Source organism: Chanodichthys erythropterus, chromosome 15 (assembly GCF_024489055.1).
Source record: "Chanodichthys erythropterus isolate Z2021 chromosome 15, ASM2448905v1, whole genome shotgun sequence".
NCBI lineage: Eukaryota > Metazoa > Chordata > Actinopteri > Cypriniformes > Xenocyprididae > Chanodichthys > Chanodichthys erythropterus.
Window position 1 is genome coordinate 18652237 of NC_090235.1, and position 16346 is coordinate 18668582.

The following is a 16346-nucleotide window of genomic DNA, read 5'->3' on the forward strand; positions in this document are numbered from 1 at the left end:
GTAGAGCCATCCACACTTAAAGTTGAAGACCCAGCCTTACGTATCTGGTATGGTGAACCAATAAGCATTACATCCGTCTTGTCACTGTTCAGACACAAGAAATTTCTAGACATCCATTTTTGTATCTCAGAAATACGTTGAGAGAGAAAAGACACAGCCACATTAACATCAGGTTTTGAATGTACATAGACCTGAGTGTCATCTGCATAAAAGTGAAAGTTTTAAGTGATTTTAAGGGCCCTATAATACACCCGCAAGGCGCAGCGCAAGTGTGTTTGCTAGTTTGCATCCGGCGCCGTTCGCGTTTTCCCGTTCAGCGCCACGTCCTTAAATTAGTAAATGCATTTGCACCAGTTAGTGCGCCCATGGGCGTACTGGTCTAAAAAATTGCCGGCGCATTGCTATTTTAGGGAGCTGAAAATATTGCGCCATAGACCAACTCAAACCTGGTCTAAAGTCAATGGCGCAATATTTTTTTGTTAGAGCGCGTTGGTAGAAACTGCGCCTCTGGGTGCGTCCACAGTGCACGTTGACTTTGCTTATTACACACAGGGATGCGCATGACACAAACATGCCAAATATTAAAAACAAAAGGATTACAGTGTAAAAGAATATTATTGTGTAGGCTACATAAATATAAAAATGTAATGATGAATAGTCATTGCGTGTATTAGAATTAGGCTACCTATTTTCAATTCAGCCTATTACTACTTATAATGATGAACGAAATTGGCTAATTAATTGAACAATCGTGCCAATACACACACATATATATTAAATGACTCATTTGAAAGCCTGCATTTGCAAGCCTGCTTTAACTTTGCGCACGAGCAGATCGGTTTCTTCGCTTGAAAAGCGTTCAGCTTTTCCACCAACAAATTCCGGCATGTAAATAGCAATCCGCCATGGCGCGAGCGCATCTCGCTCTTAAAGGGAATGGGAGATGACACTCTGATTGGTTTATTGAACGTTACGCCCATTACTCATTAAGAGAATAGGGACAACCCATTTCAAAAATGCGCTCCGGCGCACGGACCGTTTTTCCGTCGTTAAAATAGCAAAAGTGGATTTGGACACGCCCTGAGTGCACCTGCACTGTGCGCTTTACACTTTGTGTTTAGATCGTTAAAATAGGGCCCTAAAAGTTGACCCAATGGATAAATGTAAATGCTAAAAAGTAAAGGGCCCAAAAATGATCCTTGAGGAACACCAGATTTCACAACACCAATATCAGACCTGTAAACCACCCATAGTAATAAACTGCTTTCAATCTGAGAGATAAGACTCAAACCAGCGTAGTGCAGTCCCAGAAACACCAAAGACAGACTCTAACCGAGTAGGTAAAATTGAATGATCAACAGCGTCGAATGCGGCACTGAGATCAAGATAGAAAGACAGCCAGAATCAGAAGCTATTAACAAATCATTAGTGACCTTAACTAAAGCTGTTTCAATGCTGTGGAGTTTACGAAATCCCGATTGAAGTGGCTCAAAAAGATTGTTTGCGGTAAGATGAGAACTGATTAGCAACAATTCGCTCTAAAATTTTGGCGAGAAACGTAAGATTGGATATGGGACGGAAATTATTATTATTACCTGGATGTAATAAATGTACAGATGTATCACTCATGGTTAGTTCATGTCAGTTAATACATTAACTAATGTTAACAAATGAACCTTATTGTAAAGAGTTACCTATTTCTTTTATATATGTATATAAATCAAACCTATTCCAGACCTCTCGTCTCAGCTGAAGGTGTGGATTAGGCAGGTTGTGTTTATGTACGGTCAGCTTCAGGTGAGTGTCGTGTACGGGGAAGGAGGTTTGTGTACTTTCCTTAGGTGTCCAGGAAGTTTTGTGAATGCAGACCGTGCGGTTCTCTGTTGGAAGGTTAATATCAGCCGAACCCTCTGTTGTGGTGGGGTCAGCGAGTTTTAAAATGTGGCCGATGAGACGCGCTATCGGAAATAATCTCACAGTGCGCATATTCCTGGCCTTTCGTTGATGCCCTCACTTGAGCTATAATATCTCAAACTGATAAGTTCACGAGTTCATTTAGAGGCTGCTGTGTCATAACGCTGAATTCAAAATGAGCGCCCACGGTGTCCTTCGACATGGCCGCAGTCGACGTGTTGAGTAATTATGTAGCGGCGACTGCTATCACTGTCTGAATTAAAATGCATTTCATGTCTGGGAGAGATAATGAGCCCAGCTGGAATTCTTTGCTCATTTTGTCTGTAATGAACCTGACGGTGGTCTTTTTTTTTTTAGCTTCCCCTCTTCTTGCCTTAAAGGTGTAGAGCAGTGTCTCTGCCTTGAGTGATGTGACCAATTAGTATAAAAGCAGGGTTGATAAATTTCCTTCACAGTCCAATCATGTTGCTAATTATGTCCATTTTTCATTTAGCCAACACGAAGTGACGCTCGAGCCGCGAGCGGGATTCTCCGTCCAGCCGGGGTCAGCGTGGGGTTAAGTCGAGTGCTGTAGGAGTCGACAGTCGCCATAGTCCGTCCTCCATGTTAATGCTAATAGCATGCCGTTCCCTTCCACTCGGATCAAAGGGTGTCGCGCGGGTCTGGTCCAGACGTGAGGCCGTGGAATATTAATCAGGATTCGCACACAGTCAGCGGAAGAAGAAGTGCTTAGGTTTCAGGATTTCTCCTTCTGTCTCTCACGCTCGCGCTTTGAAATATCGGCGGCTGTTGAACGTTTAAACTTTGCCTCTTCTTCTCTTTGACTCATCATCTAAGAGCAGTTCCTCTAATGACAGCAATAACTCAAAAACAATCTTCCGTTCTGCCTATGTGCCACAATTTACAACATTCATCACAACAGGAGCTGCCATTTGAGGCTGTTTTGTGAGTTTTCTTGTGCCTAATATTTTTCAAAACCTTCACAGCTACTAGTTAGAGCCATACATCAGCCCCAAAACCGATGATGAAGAACTTTTTCTCTTTTTTAAAGCTATCCCAGCAGGTTGGCATCACGTCTGAACTAGGCTCTTTCTCATTTGAATTTCGTCCTCTCCGAGTAAATAAGCATGTTGGAGTTCTGCCAGAAGGACAATGTCTCAAACAGGTTTCTAATAAATAGCTCTCATTCGGTTCCATCTCAAAGACTTTCATTACACAGTCCATTACTGACTTCTTTCTCCTTAAAAAAATCCACGGAATGAAATATGTCCACAATGAAATTGGAAATGAACAATACACGCACGCCACCCCTCCGAAAAAAGTGACCTCTTTTAGCGGCGCTACAAATGTAATCCCATCCGGGTGTCTCTCTATTTTGCAATAGTACAGTTTGTGCTATCAACCTGATTGCCGCAGAAATAATTGTTTTCTGATTGACAGCTACAGAGGGTATGGAGTAAGGGAAAAAGCCAATGCATCTGTTTATCAGAAATTAATGGCTTTTTTAATGTGGTGTAAAGGATCTTATCCTGTGTATGAATTATCCTATAATAACCCCTAAGCAGTGGATTCTGATGCAGTGAAGTGTGGAAGGCATGCTTAGCATTCTCTCTCTGCATAATGGGGGGGAAAGGGAGTGTAAATCTGATTCAGTCACAATCCATCTCATGCAAATGACTCTCCACTGATGGGCGAGACCTTATCATTGCACCTTACTGCAAATGAAAAGGTGCACGTGTTTATAAGTGTGGCTCTCTGTCTCAGGAATCTCAGAGCTGCTGATACTGCACCGGGTGTTTTTTAAGAATGCTGGCATTCAGCGCCCTGGTTATTTACATGTTCAACCTTTATGGTCAACAGTCATGCAGGACACATGGACAATACAGAGGCATACATCAGTGTATCTCAATCTATGCTGTACACAGCAAGCAAGTTAATCCTCTACTTCTCTGAATCCATAAAAAGTTGATTTGTTGTTTTCTAACCTAAAGAATTATTAGTAGTATTATTTTAAAAATGTGTAAAAAATTATAAATATATAAATATTATTAAATATATAAATATAAGTTATTTTTAATTATAGTGTATATATATATATATATATATATATATATATATATATATATATATATATATATATATATATATATATACAGTCCAAAAGATTCGAACCACTAAGATTTTTAATGTTTTTAAACATTAGCAGCAGATCAGCAAATTAGAATGATTTCTGAAGGATCATGTGACACTGAAGACTGGAGTAATGATGCTGAAAATTCAGCTTTGATCACAGGAATAAATTACTTTGTGAAATATATTCAAATAGAAAACGGTTATTTTAAATTGTAATAATATTTCACAATATTACTGTTTTTTACTGTATTTTTAATTAAATAAATGTAGCCTTGGTGAGCAGATGAAACTTCTTTTAAAAACATTAAAAATCTTAGTGGTTCCAAACTTTTGGACTGTACTGTATATATATATATATATATATATATATATATATATATATATATATATATATATATATATATATATATATATATATATATATATATATACTGTTAATTAAGAAATTAATACTTTCATGAATGTGCAGCAATCGATCAAAAGTGACAGTAAAGACTTTTATAATGTAAAAGATTTCTATTTAAAATAAATGCTGTTCTTTTGAACTTTCTAAGAATCTTGGTGGGAAAATCAGTTTTCCCAAAAATAGGAAGCACAACTGTTTTCAACATTGAAAATAATAAATGTTTCTTGAGCAGCAGATCATCATATTAGAATGATTTCTGAAGGATCATGTGACACTGAAGACTGGAGTAATGATGCTGAAAATTCAGCTTTGATCACTGGAATAAATTACAGTTTACAATATATTCACATTCACAAAGAGTTATTTCAAATTGTAATAATATTTCAAAATATTGCTGTTTAAATAATTGCAGCCTTGGTGAGCGTAAGAGGCTTCTTTCAATAACATTTAAAATTTTAATCAACCCCAAACATTTGAACACTATAAAATTCAGCTTTGATCCTGAAAAATATTTGATGGATTAAGAAGTGTGACAACTTGCCCCGGTCTCCGCCATCACTCTAAAACTGATTCCTCTGATTCCTTTGTACGTGTTTTACTTTATACTGCCGCTGCAAAGATGATCTCAGGACTCAAATATCCAGATCACTGCCTAGCTTTTGATCCCTCTGTTCTGAAAACCTCTCTTTGATCATTTATCCCAGCTTCAGCATTGAGCCCAACTACGACTTCTTGTATATCTACGATGGACCGGACAGCAACAGCCCGCTGATCGGGAGCTTCCAGGACAGCAAGCTTCCAGAACGAATAGAGAGCAGCTCCAACACCATGTACCTGGCCTTCCGCAGTGATGGCTCTGTCAGCTACACCGGCTTCCACCTGGAGTACAAAGGTAGACCCTGACATTTCGTGAGCCTGAACGTCTAAACCCTTAATTAGGTATATTACACATATTTCTGACTTCAGAGTGAATTTAATTGACTATTCAGTTGACGGTTTAAAGGGATAGTTCACCCAAAAATGATCATTTATTCACCCTTATCTATTACTTTTTTCTCAGTATTATTTTAGTATCATTGAGATACTATTATAGTTTTTATTTATATTTAGAATTTTTCAAAGAATTTTATATTTTCTGTTTTCATTTTAATTTTATTTAGTTATTTAAAGTTAGAGAGTTATGATTTATGCAGTTATTTTGTTAGAGGGAAATACATTTCTAGCTCAAACATTATTTATTCTTCAAACATTTAGTAAGTATCAGCTGCACATTTGGTTTTCGTCACTGAAAATGGGTAAAATTCAACAATTTGAACATGGAGCTGCTTTGAGATCCCCATATCTATGAGATTGAACTATATAAGGCCTTGAAAATTAAGATTTCAAAAGGAAAATTTATTAAGAATGAGGATTTAGAAGGATATTAAGATAGCTTGAGTACTTTTAGAGTTACAGGCATGACAACTTTAGAAAAGGAATAATTATGCCACGCAGACAGGATTGTTCTATACAATTGAGTTGATAGAAAAACACGAGATACATTTCTAGTTTCAACATTATTTGTTCTTCAGATATTCCTCTTTAAAAGAAAAAAGTATCAGCTGAATACAAAGTGACCCACATTTGGTTTTTGACCACTGAAAATGTGTACAATGTACTCATGGAGCCGCATTAAGATCTCCTACCTTGAACCATCGAACGCCTTTAAAATTATGATACCAAAGGGATATTAAGATATCCTTAATACTTTTTGAAATACAGGTATGCAAACTTGAGACAAAAAACATAAGAAAGTTCAGTTTTTGAACTGTCATTGTTGGCATATAATGAAACAAAGATTGCTAAAGTCAACAGATTTTACTAATAGATCTACCAATCTCTGTGTAAAAATAAAATAATGATGCTGCCATCTTTCTAAAGTCATCTTTAAACCACTCTAATTTAGCTCCAAATCTCAGGTGAAAATTGGCATTTTGACCCCTTCTGCAAAATAGAGGATTACTCAGTAAATACCAAGTTTACCAATAAATTAAGATATTTTTGTTGAAATCCGATGGCTCAGGCATAGCCAGCGCTGACACTTCCTCTCTCAAGATGCATTAATGTACTAAAAACATATTTAAATCAGTTCATGTGAGTACAGTGGTTCAATATTAATATTATAAAGCAACGAGAATATTTTTGGTGCGGCAAAAAAACAAAATAACGACTTATATAGTGATGGCCGATTTCAAAACACTGCTTCAGGAAGATTCGGAGCGTTATGAATCTTTTGTGTCGAATCATGATTCAGATCACGTGTCAAACTGCTGAAATCACATGACATTGGCGCTCCGAACCTCTGATTCGACACAAAAGATTCATCACGCTCCAGAGCTTCATGAAGCAGGGTTTTGAAATTGGCCATAGTTTGTTTTTTAGTTTCAGTTAACTATAATAACCCTGCCCGGAACACAAAATATAACTTTTTTTTAAGAATTACAGGTCATATATGCTTCAAGCCCCCCCAAAAACGTATTTTTCTTAAAGAAAAATGTGTTTATGTTGTAAAATATTTTTGGTTTCAACCATTAACCACCCATCCTGCAAGCTAAGATATGCCTAAAGTGATTTTCAACCCTTGCTTTTCCTGCACTTTTTCTCCATCTCACACAGCTAAGCTGAGGGAGTCATGCTTTGATCCCGGTAATGTGATGAATGGCACTCGGCTGGGCAGTGACTACAAGCTGGGCTCCACTGTGACCTTCTACTGTGAGGCAGGCTACGTCCTCCAGGGCTATTCCACGCTTACCTGCATTATGGGTGATGATGGCAGGCCTGGCTGGAACAGGGGGCTGCCCAGCTGTCAAGGTAGAGTCCGCGAGTAAAGATGGATGTTTAAGAGAATCTCTGAGAATAAGTTCCACCTTGCTGCTGTAGACCAAACAAAATTAATCAAACACATAAAATGACTTGTACATGCTTCGCTAGCCAAGATTCTTTTCTATCCAGACTGGTGTCTCAAAAATAGCAGTTCATCATGAATGTTTAAGCACAAAGTAATGAGTGATCCGGGTGTTTGTGTGAACAGCACCATGTGGAAGTCGCTCTACTGGGACAGATGGAACCGTGCTGTCGCCGAATTTCCCAAGGAACTACACGACGGGACAGAGCTGTGTGTACGCTATCTCTGTACCCAGGGAGTTTGGTGAGTAACTGAAAATACAAAACAAAATTGGACGCCACATTTAGCAGAATACAGCGAAGGCAAAACATACTGGACTGATGCTTTTAATGTGTTTGGTGTATTTAACATACAAATACTAGATGGTGATATTATTTATGGGCATATATCTATTTATTTTGTCTGAATATGGTTTTAAACATGTTTAACTATGTTAATTAATGCACAAAGTCCTAGTTTAAATTCATAGTCTGATCATGTCTTGTACATATGACAATATAACATACCATAATATTCATTTTAATTTTTAGTGCATCAAATCATAATACTTTTGAATGACTAGTAAACAGTATGCCATTGACCAAAGAAGTGTTTTTAATTGTATTGAATGTGGACTTCAGATCTTGAGAGTATACATTTAAAAGACTGTACTTGTAAATAATATAATATTAATGAAATAAAAAGCCGCTTTCATTTATTAACGCACTTTTATAATGTCAAATTGAAAGTTATCCTTTAAATAAGTACACTTGTTTTGATGTGTTGACTAACACACTAAAGCACATGTAAAGTGCTTGATTATAATTTTAACTTTAGTGTGTTCCTAAATATAATTTTAATTATACTAAATTGCAACGTCATCATTACACTTGTAATTTGACATACAAGTTTCAATAGAAGTGACATGCTTATCAGAACATTTGGCAGTGCACTAAACATATTTCATTCAAAGACAATAGAATTATGAAACAAGAATTATAAATAAGTTGGTCAAAAAGCACTCATCTAATTTCATTTATAAATTTAAACTATAATATGTTTTCATTTAGTTACAATTAACACATAATGGTAATACTTCAGTTCGTGTATGCTTTTAAGTATGTTATTTCTTATGTAAGTACTGTATAAGTATGCTAAAGTGTACTTCTTTTTCACAAGGTTGAGTCTCATCTTAATTATGTTGAAGTATACTAGTCTCATGTATTAATTTCTATACACAATCAGTTAGCCGTTTCTTAGACAGAAGGTGTGTAGCTTAGCAACTAGCTTCCTCTTCTTTCATTTATACTTGAAAGTGTTAAACAGTAAGAATTTTTCATAGTCTGGTGTCACTGCACAAAGACCAGACCAGTTAAAAAAGAGATGAAGATATGAACTGAAATGAATTTCGTACTGTATGCAGGTCTGATTGTGAGAAACAGTAGTGTTGAAAACGCTACTTTGAAACTGTGGCTTGTTAAGCTACAAGCGACTAATAATTTAAAGAAGTCAAGCTACTCTTTTTAAAAAGCAGTTTGATACTAACTAAACAGAACCAACTACATTTAAAGAGCACCTATTATGCTTTTTTACATGTTCAACTTTGTGAACATGTGTAATGTTGCTGTTTGAGCATGAAAAAGGTCTGCAAAGTTACAGAGTCCCTCCAGCGGGAGTTATTCATCAGTGTTACTGTTGAGTTTTCTTCCAGGAACGAACATGTCACAGTATTCCTCATTTAAATAATTCCCGCCCAAGCCATATGCAAAATAAAGGGGTGGAGCCTGATTAACTTAGTGTGTTGAAACTGACAGTTATGGTAAGGGGCGGGACATTTCCCAAACACATTCAAAGTGCTTGGCCAATCACAACACATGGGTGCAGCCGACCAATCAAAGCATTTTTTGCTTTTCAGAAGGAGGGGCTTCATAGAAACAGGAACTAAACAGAGTGTTACTGACAGACTGGGAAGAGAGGAGCTGCAACAATGGAGAATATGTGCAAAATAATGTTTTTTTTTGAACATTCAAGCATGAAAACCTGTTCTAGTAGAGCCCAAAAACAAAATCAATACTTTGTAACAATATCTAGTGATGGACGATTTCATAACACTGCTTCTTGAAGCTTCGGAGCGTTATGAATCAAATCAGCGATTCAGAGTGCCAAAGTCATGTGATTTCAGCAGTTTGGTGCTTTGATACGTGATCCGAATCACTGATTAGACTCAAAAGATTCATAACGCTCTGAAGCATGCGTTTTGAAATCGCCCATCACTAGATATTGTTAAAAAGTCATTTTTGGGTTTTTTTGGCACATAAAAAATATTCTTGTCGTTTTATAATATTAATATTGAACCACTGTACTCACATGAACTGATTTAAATGCTTTTAGTACATTAATGGATCTTGAGAGAGGAAGTGCCATTGCTGTCTATGCAGGCCTCACTGAGCCAACGGATTTCATCAAAAATATCTTAATTTGTGTTCTGAAGATGAACGAAGGTCTTACGGGTGTGGAACGACATGAGGGTGCGTAATGACATTATTTTCATTTTTGGGTGAACTAACCCTTTAAACTACCTAAAGAGATCATCCAAACTTTCTTCAGTGGAAAAAGAAGATATTTTCAGAATTTTCATAAAACAGTGAGACATCATTCAAAATATCTTCTTGTCAAATTTGCCCCTATTTGGGTGTGAGCAAAAACACACTGTTTTTGTGTGTATCCCTTTAAATGCAAATGAGCCGCTGTCCCCGCCCCTTTCCAGAAGAGGGCGGAGCTTTAACAGCTCAACAACAACAAAGCTGGAGAATCTCACGCAGCCAAAATGAGGATTGTCAGTAACGGTGTTCAGCCTTACATTGTTCAAACCGGAGTCGACACTGATGGAGAGACTCAGTTACAACTTTTAGATGTTTCTGAATGATTAGTGGATAAATTTATGTAGTTGCTGTGGAGTTTATTCAACTCATCCACTAGCATGTGCCGTCATGTTCATGTTTTGTGCAAATCCAGCGTTGAATTGACTCTCTTTTTGTGAAGCAGTCTGGTGTAAAATGACGGCATGATAACAACACTCTACTACAACAACTCTTCCTCTTCTCTAAAGCAGCCCAACATGGCCCCGCCCCCTTTGTTGTGTGTTCTTGGGGGCGGGATTTATGTTAATTTTAGAGTTAGTGATGTCACCAACCCGAGAAGAAGCTCGTTGTAGTCCCTACCTGCCATTTGTTGTAGTCCTTAAAAAGTGATTTCTGTAAAAGAAAATATCTCCCTTTGCATTGAACTTTGCAGATGTTGTTTATGCTCAAACAACAACATTACACACTAACTAAAGTTAAAAAAAGGAAATCATAATCAACCACTCCTTTAAATTCTTGGATGAACTATCCCTTTAATTTATTAAAACAAGTGCCGGTTTTGCGGGTAGCTTGTATGATACCTAGAAGCGTTGACCTGCTGTATTCCCTTGAAAATGTTTCCAGACAGCCTGTGATTGTAATATCTAGACGCCAGTTGGAAAATAGTACAGAGATGAAAGTGTGAAATGAGAAAGCACTTCAGACCTCCCCATCACTGTCTCTTGTCTTAGGTTTCATTTTTGTGCTAAAAGAAAGCTTCTTTGCTATCTTAGTCATGTACCAAGAAGGATGTGGTGTTATGAGGTATTTTGGTGTTGAAAGGAGAGAAACCATGACAAAAAAAGAGAAAAATCCCTCCTCTGTAAATGTAGCTGTCAGTTTAACTGTTATGGGGATTTCGGACCTCCCTCACAAGCATCGTTTGGCATTATGTGAGCTGTGTGTGATGTCTCCCTCGAGGCCCGTCTCTGGTCATTGGACTGCTCGCACTCTGATGGAAGGTCCTAAATGAGATAGATGTCATTTGAAATGAAGCCTTAATAAAACGTGAACTGAAAGTGAAAAACATGATAGCTTTGCAAATGAAAAAGACTGAAAATGAATAGTCAGCAACTGAGGTGTTTTAGCCCCTGAAACACATACATCACACCATTGAACACGGCATTTTAAACATTGGCATATGTACACGTATTACTGAACATATTGTGAAATATTGCCTGCTTGTTCAGTTCTCAACATAAATATTGTCATTTTCAAATACTATACTCTAAAGTATTTCTGTCAAATGAGTGAGATGCAGATTGTGCCAAAGCTTTTTCTCTTACTAGAAAACCAACAGCAATAAAAATTTTTAAAAAAAATCAGTATTAGCAGGTAAATGCAAGGAGCAAAATAAAATATTTACACCAGTTTCCAAATGGAGGTTTGGGCAGAATTTAAAAAGTTAGTTCAAAAAACAAAACAAAAAAAAAAACATAATTTACTCACCCTCAAACCTTTCTTTCATTCTTTCTTTTGTGGAACATAAAAGAATATATTTTGAAGAATATGATGAAAGTCAATGAAACATTCTTCCAAATATTTTCTTTTATGTTCCACAGAAGAAAGAGAGTCATAAAGGTTTAATAGAGTGAATAAATAAATAGTGACATAATTTATTTTGGATGATTTCATTTTTTGGGTACACTAGTCATTTAAGAATTGCTTTAATTTTGAATTAATTCATTTGTAATTTAAAATCTATTCTAAATTCAATGCTGAGTGGTACGCAACTCTGTTGTTCATGCACTTTAAAAATGCAGGGTTAAAAATAACGTCTCGGTTACGTATGTAACCCTCGTTCCCTGAAGGAGGGAACGGAGACGTACGTCAGTAGTGACCGACGAATTGGGATATCGCTTAGAGAGCCCTATCATCTTCGTGTAAACTAAAACAAGCCAATGGAATTGGCGTGCGATATTTGCATAATGCGCACCGCCCCCGACAGGTGTATATAAATAGGAAGCAGATGCAATCGCACTCTGTTTTTCGCTGAGGAGACAACTGGTGTCCGCACTACAGCGAGGGTACAGAAACTGTGGCGACGGGACGTACGTCTCCGTTCCCTCCTTCAGGGAACGAGGGTTACATACGTAACCGAGACGTTCCCTTTCAGTCGGTCACGTTCGACGTACGTCAGTAGTGACCGACGAATTGGGATCCCAACTAAAGCGCCACAGTTACGAAACCCCTTCCAGTGCCCAGCACAAGCTCAGCCGCCCATAGCACCGGCTGGCGGTGAAGGGGGCGAGCTTACACCGAGAGAGTCTACTGCTGTCTAACCACTACCCACTAAGTAAACTAGACACACTGGGGAAAGCGAACCCGAAGGGACGCTGCGGAAACCACTACCTACCCAATGGGGGAGGAGTTTACGTGGGAATACACACATGGACTGGCCCGCTGGGTCAGTACGCATATGGAGTCCCTGGGATGGCTCCACCTGGTTAGGGGGAGACTCATCTGACAGGTGACAGCAGAGCTGGCTCTGCTAAGGGAAAGACACGGACTCGGCCCGTAGGGAGTTTTAAACCGTGGAAAATACACATATGGGACCGCTCACGTAGAGGGGTCACGACATATGGGCCCCAGCCAACAGACAGCGTCAGCGACGGATGTAGGCCTGGCATCAGACACTCCGCAATGTCCGAGCCGAAGGGGGAGGCGGAGGAACTCGACAGGGTTCGCCAAGCGGGGAACACGACTGGAGTGAAAGTATGCACGTATCCGGCCAGTGGCGGGAATGGCATTGCAAGCCGACACTTAGAGTGGGTACAACACGTCTACCGACTAGAGGATGCGAGTACACGTGAGGATACCGGCTCTACACGTAGGCTATAAAACCTAGCGAACGTGTTTGGTGTCGCCCAGCCCGCAGCTCTACAGATATCTGTCAGCGAGGCGCCATGAGCCAGCGCCCAGGAAGAGGCCACCCCTCTGATGGAGTGGGCTCTCAACCCGAGCGGGCAAGGCACGCCCTGGGATTCGTACGCCAAGGCGATGGCATCCACTATCCAGTGGGCCATCCTCTGCTTGGAGACAGCCTTTCCCTTCTGCTGGCCTCCGTAACAGATGAAGAGCTGATCTGAGGTCCTAAAGCTTCGCGTTCTGTCCACGTAAACGCGCAGAGCGCGGACGGGACAGAGCAAAGCTAGGGCTGGGTCTGCCTCCTCCGAGGGCAGCGCTTGCAGGTTCACTACCTGATCTCTGAAGGGAGTGGTAGGAACCTTGGGCACGTATCCAGGCCGGGCCCGAATTCTAGGCACGTTTCGTCGACCGAAAATGCATGCAGATCCCCTACCCTCTTCAGGGAAGCCAATGCAACCAGAAGAACCGTCTTAAGAGACATTAGTTTCAGGTCGACTGATTGCAAAGGTTCGAAGGGATGACCCCGGAGAGCTGTGAGAACCAGGGTCAAATCCCAAGAGGGTACGGAGGAAGGGCGTGGAGGATTCAGTCTCCTGGCCCCCCTCAGGAATCTGACGATCAGATCGTGTTTCCCCAGGGACTTACCCTCAACTGCATGGTGATGTGCTGCAATGGCGGCAACATACACCTTGAGGGTGGAGGGAGACAGCCTTCGCTCCAACCCATCTTGCAGAAAGGAAAGCACGGATCCGACCGAACATGATCGGGGGTCCTCTCGGCGAGAGGCGCACCATTCGACGAACAGGTTCCACTTCAGCGCGTAGAGATTCCTAGTAGAAGGAGCTCTAGCGGAAGTGATGGTGTCTACGACCGCTTGCGGGAGATCACTCAGAACCTCCGCATCCCGTCCAGGGACCACACGTGGAGGTTCCACAGATCGGGAGGCGGGTGCCACAGGGTGCCCCGTCTCTGAGTCAGGGTGTCCTTCCTCAGAGGAATCGGCCAGGGAGGTGCTGTCACGAGGAGAATGAGGCCTGAGAATCAGGTCCGAGTGGGCCAGTACGGAGCCACTAACAGAACCTGCTCCCCGTCCTCCCTGACCTTGCACATGAATAGTGCGAGAAGGCTCACTGGGGGAAGCGCATGTTTGCGCAGACCCGGGGGCCAGCTGTGTGCCAGGGCATCCGTGCCGAGCGTGCCGCCGGTCAGGGAATAAAACCACTGGCGGAGGGCAGTTTCCGGGGAGGCAAGCAGGACTACCTGGGCCTCGCCGAACCGCTGCCAAATCAGCTGGACCGCCTGGGGGTGGAGCCGCCACTCTCCCGCAAGTAGATGCTGCCGTGACAGCTCGTCGGCTGCACGGTAGAGCACACCTGAGACACGAGTGGCCCGAAGGGACCTCAGATCCTTCTGACTCCACAACAAGAGATGGCGGGCGAGTTGCAACATGCGACGGAAGCGCAGACCACCTTGACGGTAGGTGTACGCAACGGCCGCAGTGCTTAGTGAGCGGACTAGAACGTGCTTGCCTGACAACAGCTCCTTGAAGCCGGCCAGCGCAAGACGAACCGCTAGCAACTCGAGGCAATTGATATGCCAATGCAGCTGAGGCCCCGTCCAAAGACCTGTCACTGCATGCCCGTTGTACGTGGCCCCCCATCCCGTGGCAGAGACATCTGTGGAGACCACAGCGTGCCTGGACACTCGTTCGAGGGGTACTCCGGCCCACAGGAACGAAGGGTCCAACCACCGGACAAGGGTGCGACGGCAGCTCGGTGTCACGGGGACACGGAGCGTGCCGCACTGCCACGCCCATCTCGGGACCCGGCCGCGGAGCCAGTGTTGAAGCGGTCTCATATGAAGCAATCCGAGCGGCGTTACCACGGCTGCAGATGCCATATGCCCCAGGAGCCTCTGAAAATCTTTCAGTGGAGCCGCTGTCCTGCACTTGAGCGAGCTCAGGCAGTTCAACACCGACTGGACGCGCACCTCGGTGAGACGCGCAGTCCGTGCGACCGAGTCTAGCTCGAGACCGAAACAAGAGATCCTCTACCCGGGGGCGAGTTTGCTCTTGTCCCAGTTGACCTGAGGACCCAACCGGTTGGGAGCTACAACCATGTCGGGTAGGACTTTGTACTGACATGCCCGACCCTCGAACACAGACCGACCTAGGAAGGGTCTGTGTCGAGGCAGAATCGAGACATGAAAGTATGCGTCCTTCAGGTCTATTGCTGCAAACCAATCCTGGGGACGGTCCAGGATTGGCCGTAGCCCACCGCCCTTTTACGGTACAATGAAGTAGGGGCTGTAAAACCCCGCCTTCATATCGGCTGGAGGGACCGGCTTGATTGTACCCTTCGCCAGGAGGACAGCAATCTCCACCCGGAGAACAGGAGCACTGTCCAACGACACCTGAGTGAAGTGGACAGCCCTGAAGACCGGGGGACGCCGGGCGAACTGAATCGCATAGCCGAGTCTGATAGTACGAATGAGCCAACTGGACAGGCTGGGGAGCGCTATCCACGCTTCCAGACACTGAGCCAGCGGGACCAAAGGCACCACAGACGCACCGGGGGTGGGGCAGCAAGGCAGAGAGGGACCCGACTCGGACGGCTTGAGGGCGGCCCGGAGTGGGGTCGGACTCTGCGAGGCAGCAGTGTGCATGGGAGACGGCGCACGGGACGCGGTCTGCACCATCACACTGCCACCTGCTGGCGAATGGGGAGGGAGCTGACAGCAGCGAGGCGGAGCCTTGCACACTGGCAGACACCCCTTGTTGTGACCTGGAGTTTGAGGAAACTGCTCTTTTTGTGGCAAAGTGGGTACCGCTGGACTCCGGAGAGCCAGCGGCGGTAGATGGACAGCCGCCACAAAATCCCCCCCGGCCCTCCTCCGGGGTTGGGAGAGCAGATGGAATACTCTCCCAAAGGGCAGGAACCTTCCGCTCCAGGTCGCCCGTCTCAGGGCCGAGTTTTCCCCGACCGCTTGCCACCTGGCTGGCAGAGACGGGCTGGGCACCACGTCCACGCCCGGCACCCTGCTGTTTGGCTGGTGTAGGCTGCTGCTTTGCCAACTTAGCAGGGGCGGAGGAAGACGCAGGCGGGCGCCCTCGGCGACGAGCGGGCTGAGGCTGAGCCACGGGCGGCTGGGTGGAGGCAGCAGCGGAAGACACGGAGACACGGGGGAATCCAGGAACCGATGT

At 42.8% G+C, this 16346-nt stretch overlaps 1 protein-coding gene across 1 annotated transcript in view; it reads left to right on the forward strand.

Annotated features, from left to right (window-relative positions):
• Positions 1–16346, forward strand: part of csmd3b (CUB and Sushi multiple domains 3b) — a 514670-nt gene that overhangs the window by 358842 nt on the left and 139482 nt on the right. Inside the window, exons 29-31 of the mRNA XM_067361816.1 lie at positions 5158–5345; positions 7109–7303; positions 7524–7640. Coding sequence (XP_067217917.1) covers positions 5158–5345; positions 7109–7303; positions 7524–7640 — 500 coding nt within the window. The remainder of the gene's footprint in view (positions 1–5157; positions 5346–7108; positions 7304–7523; positions 7641–16346) is intronic.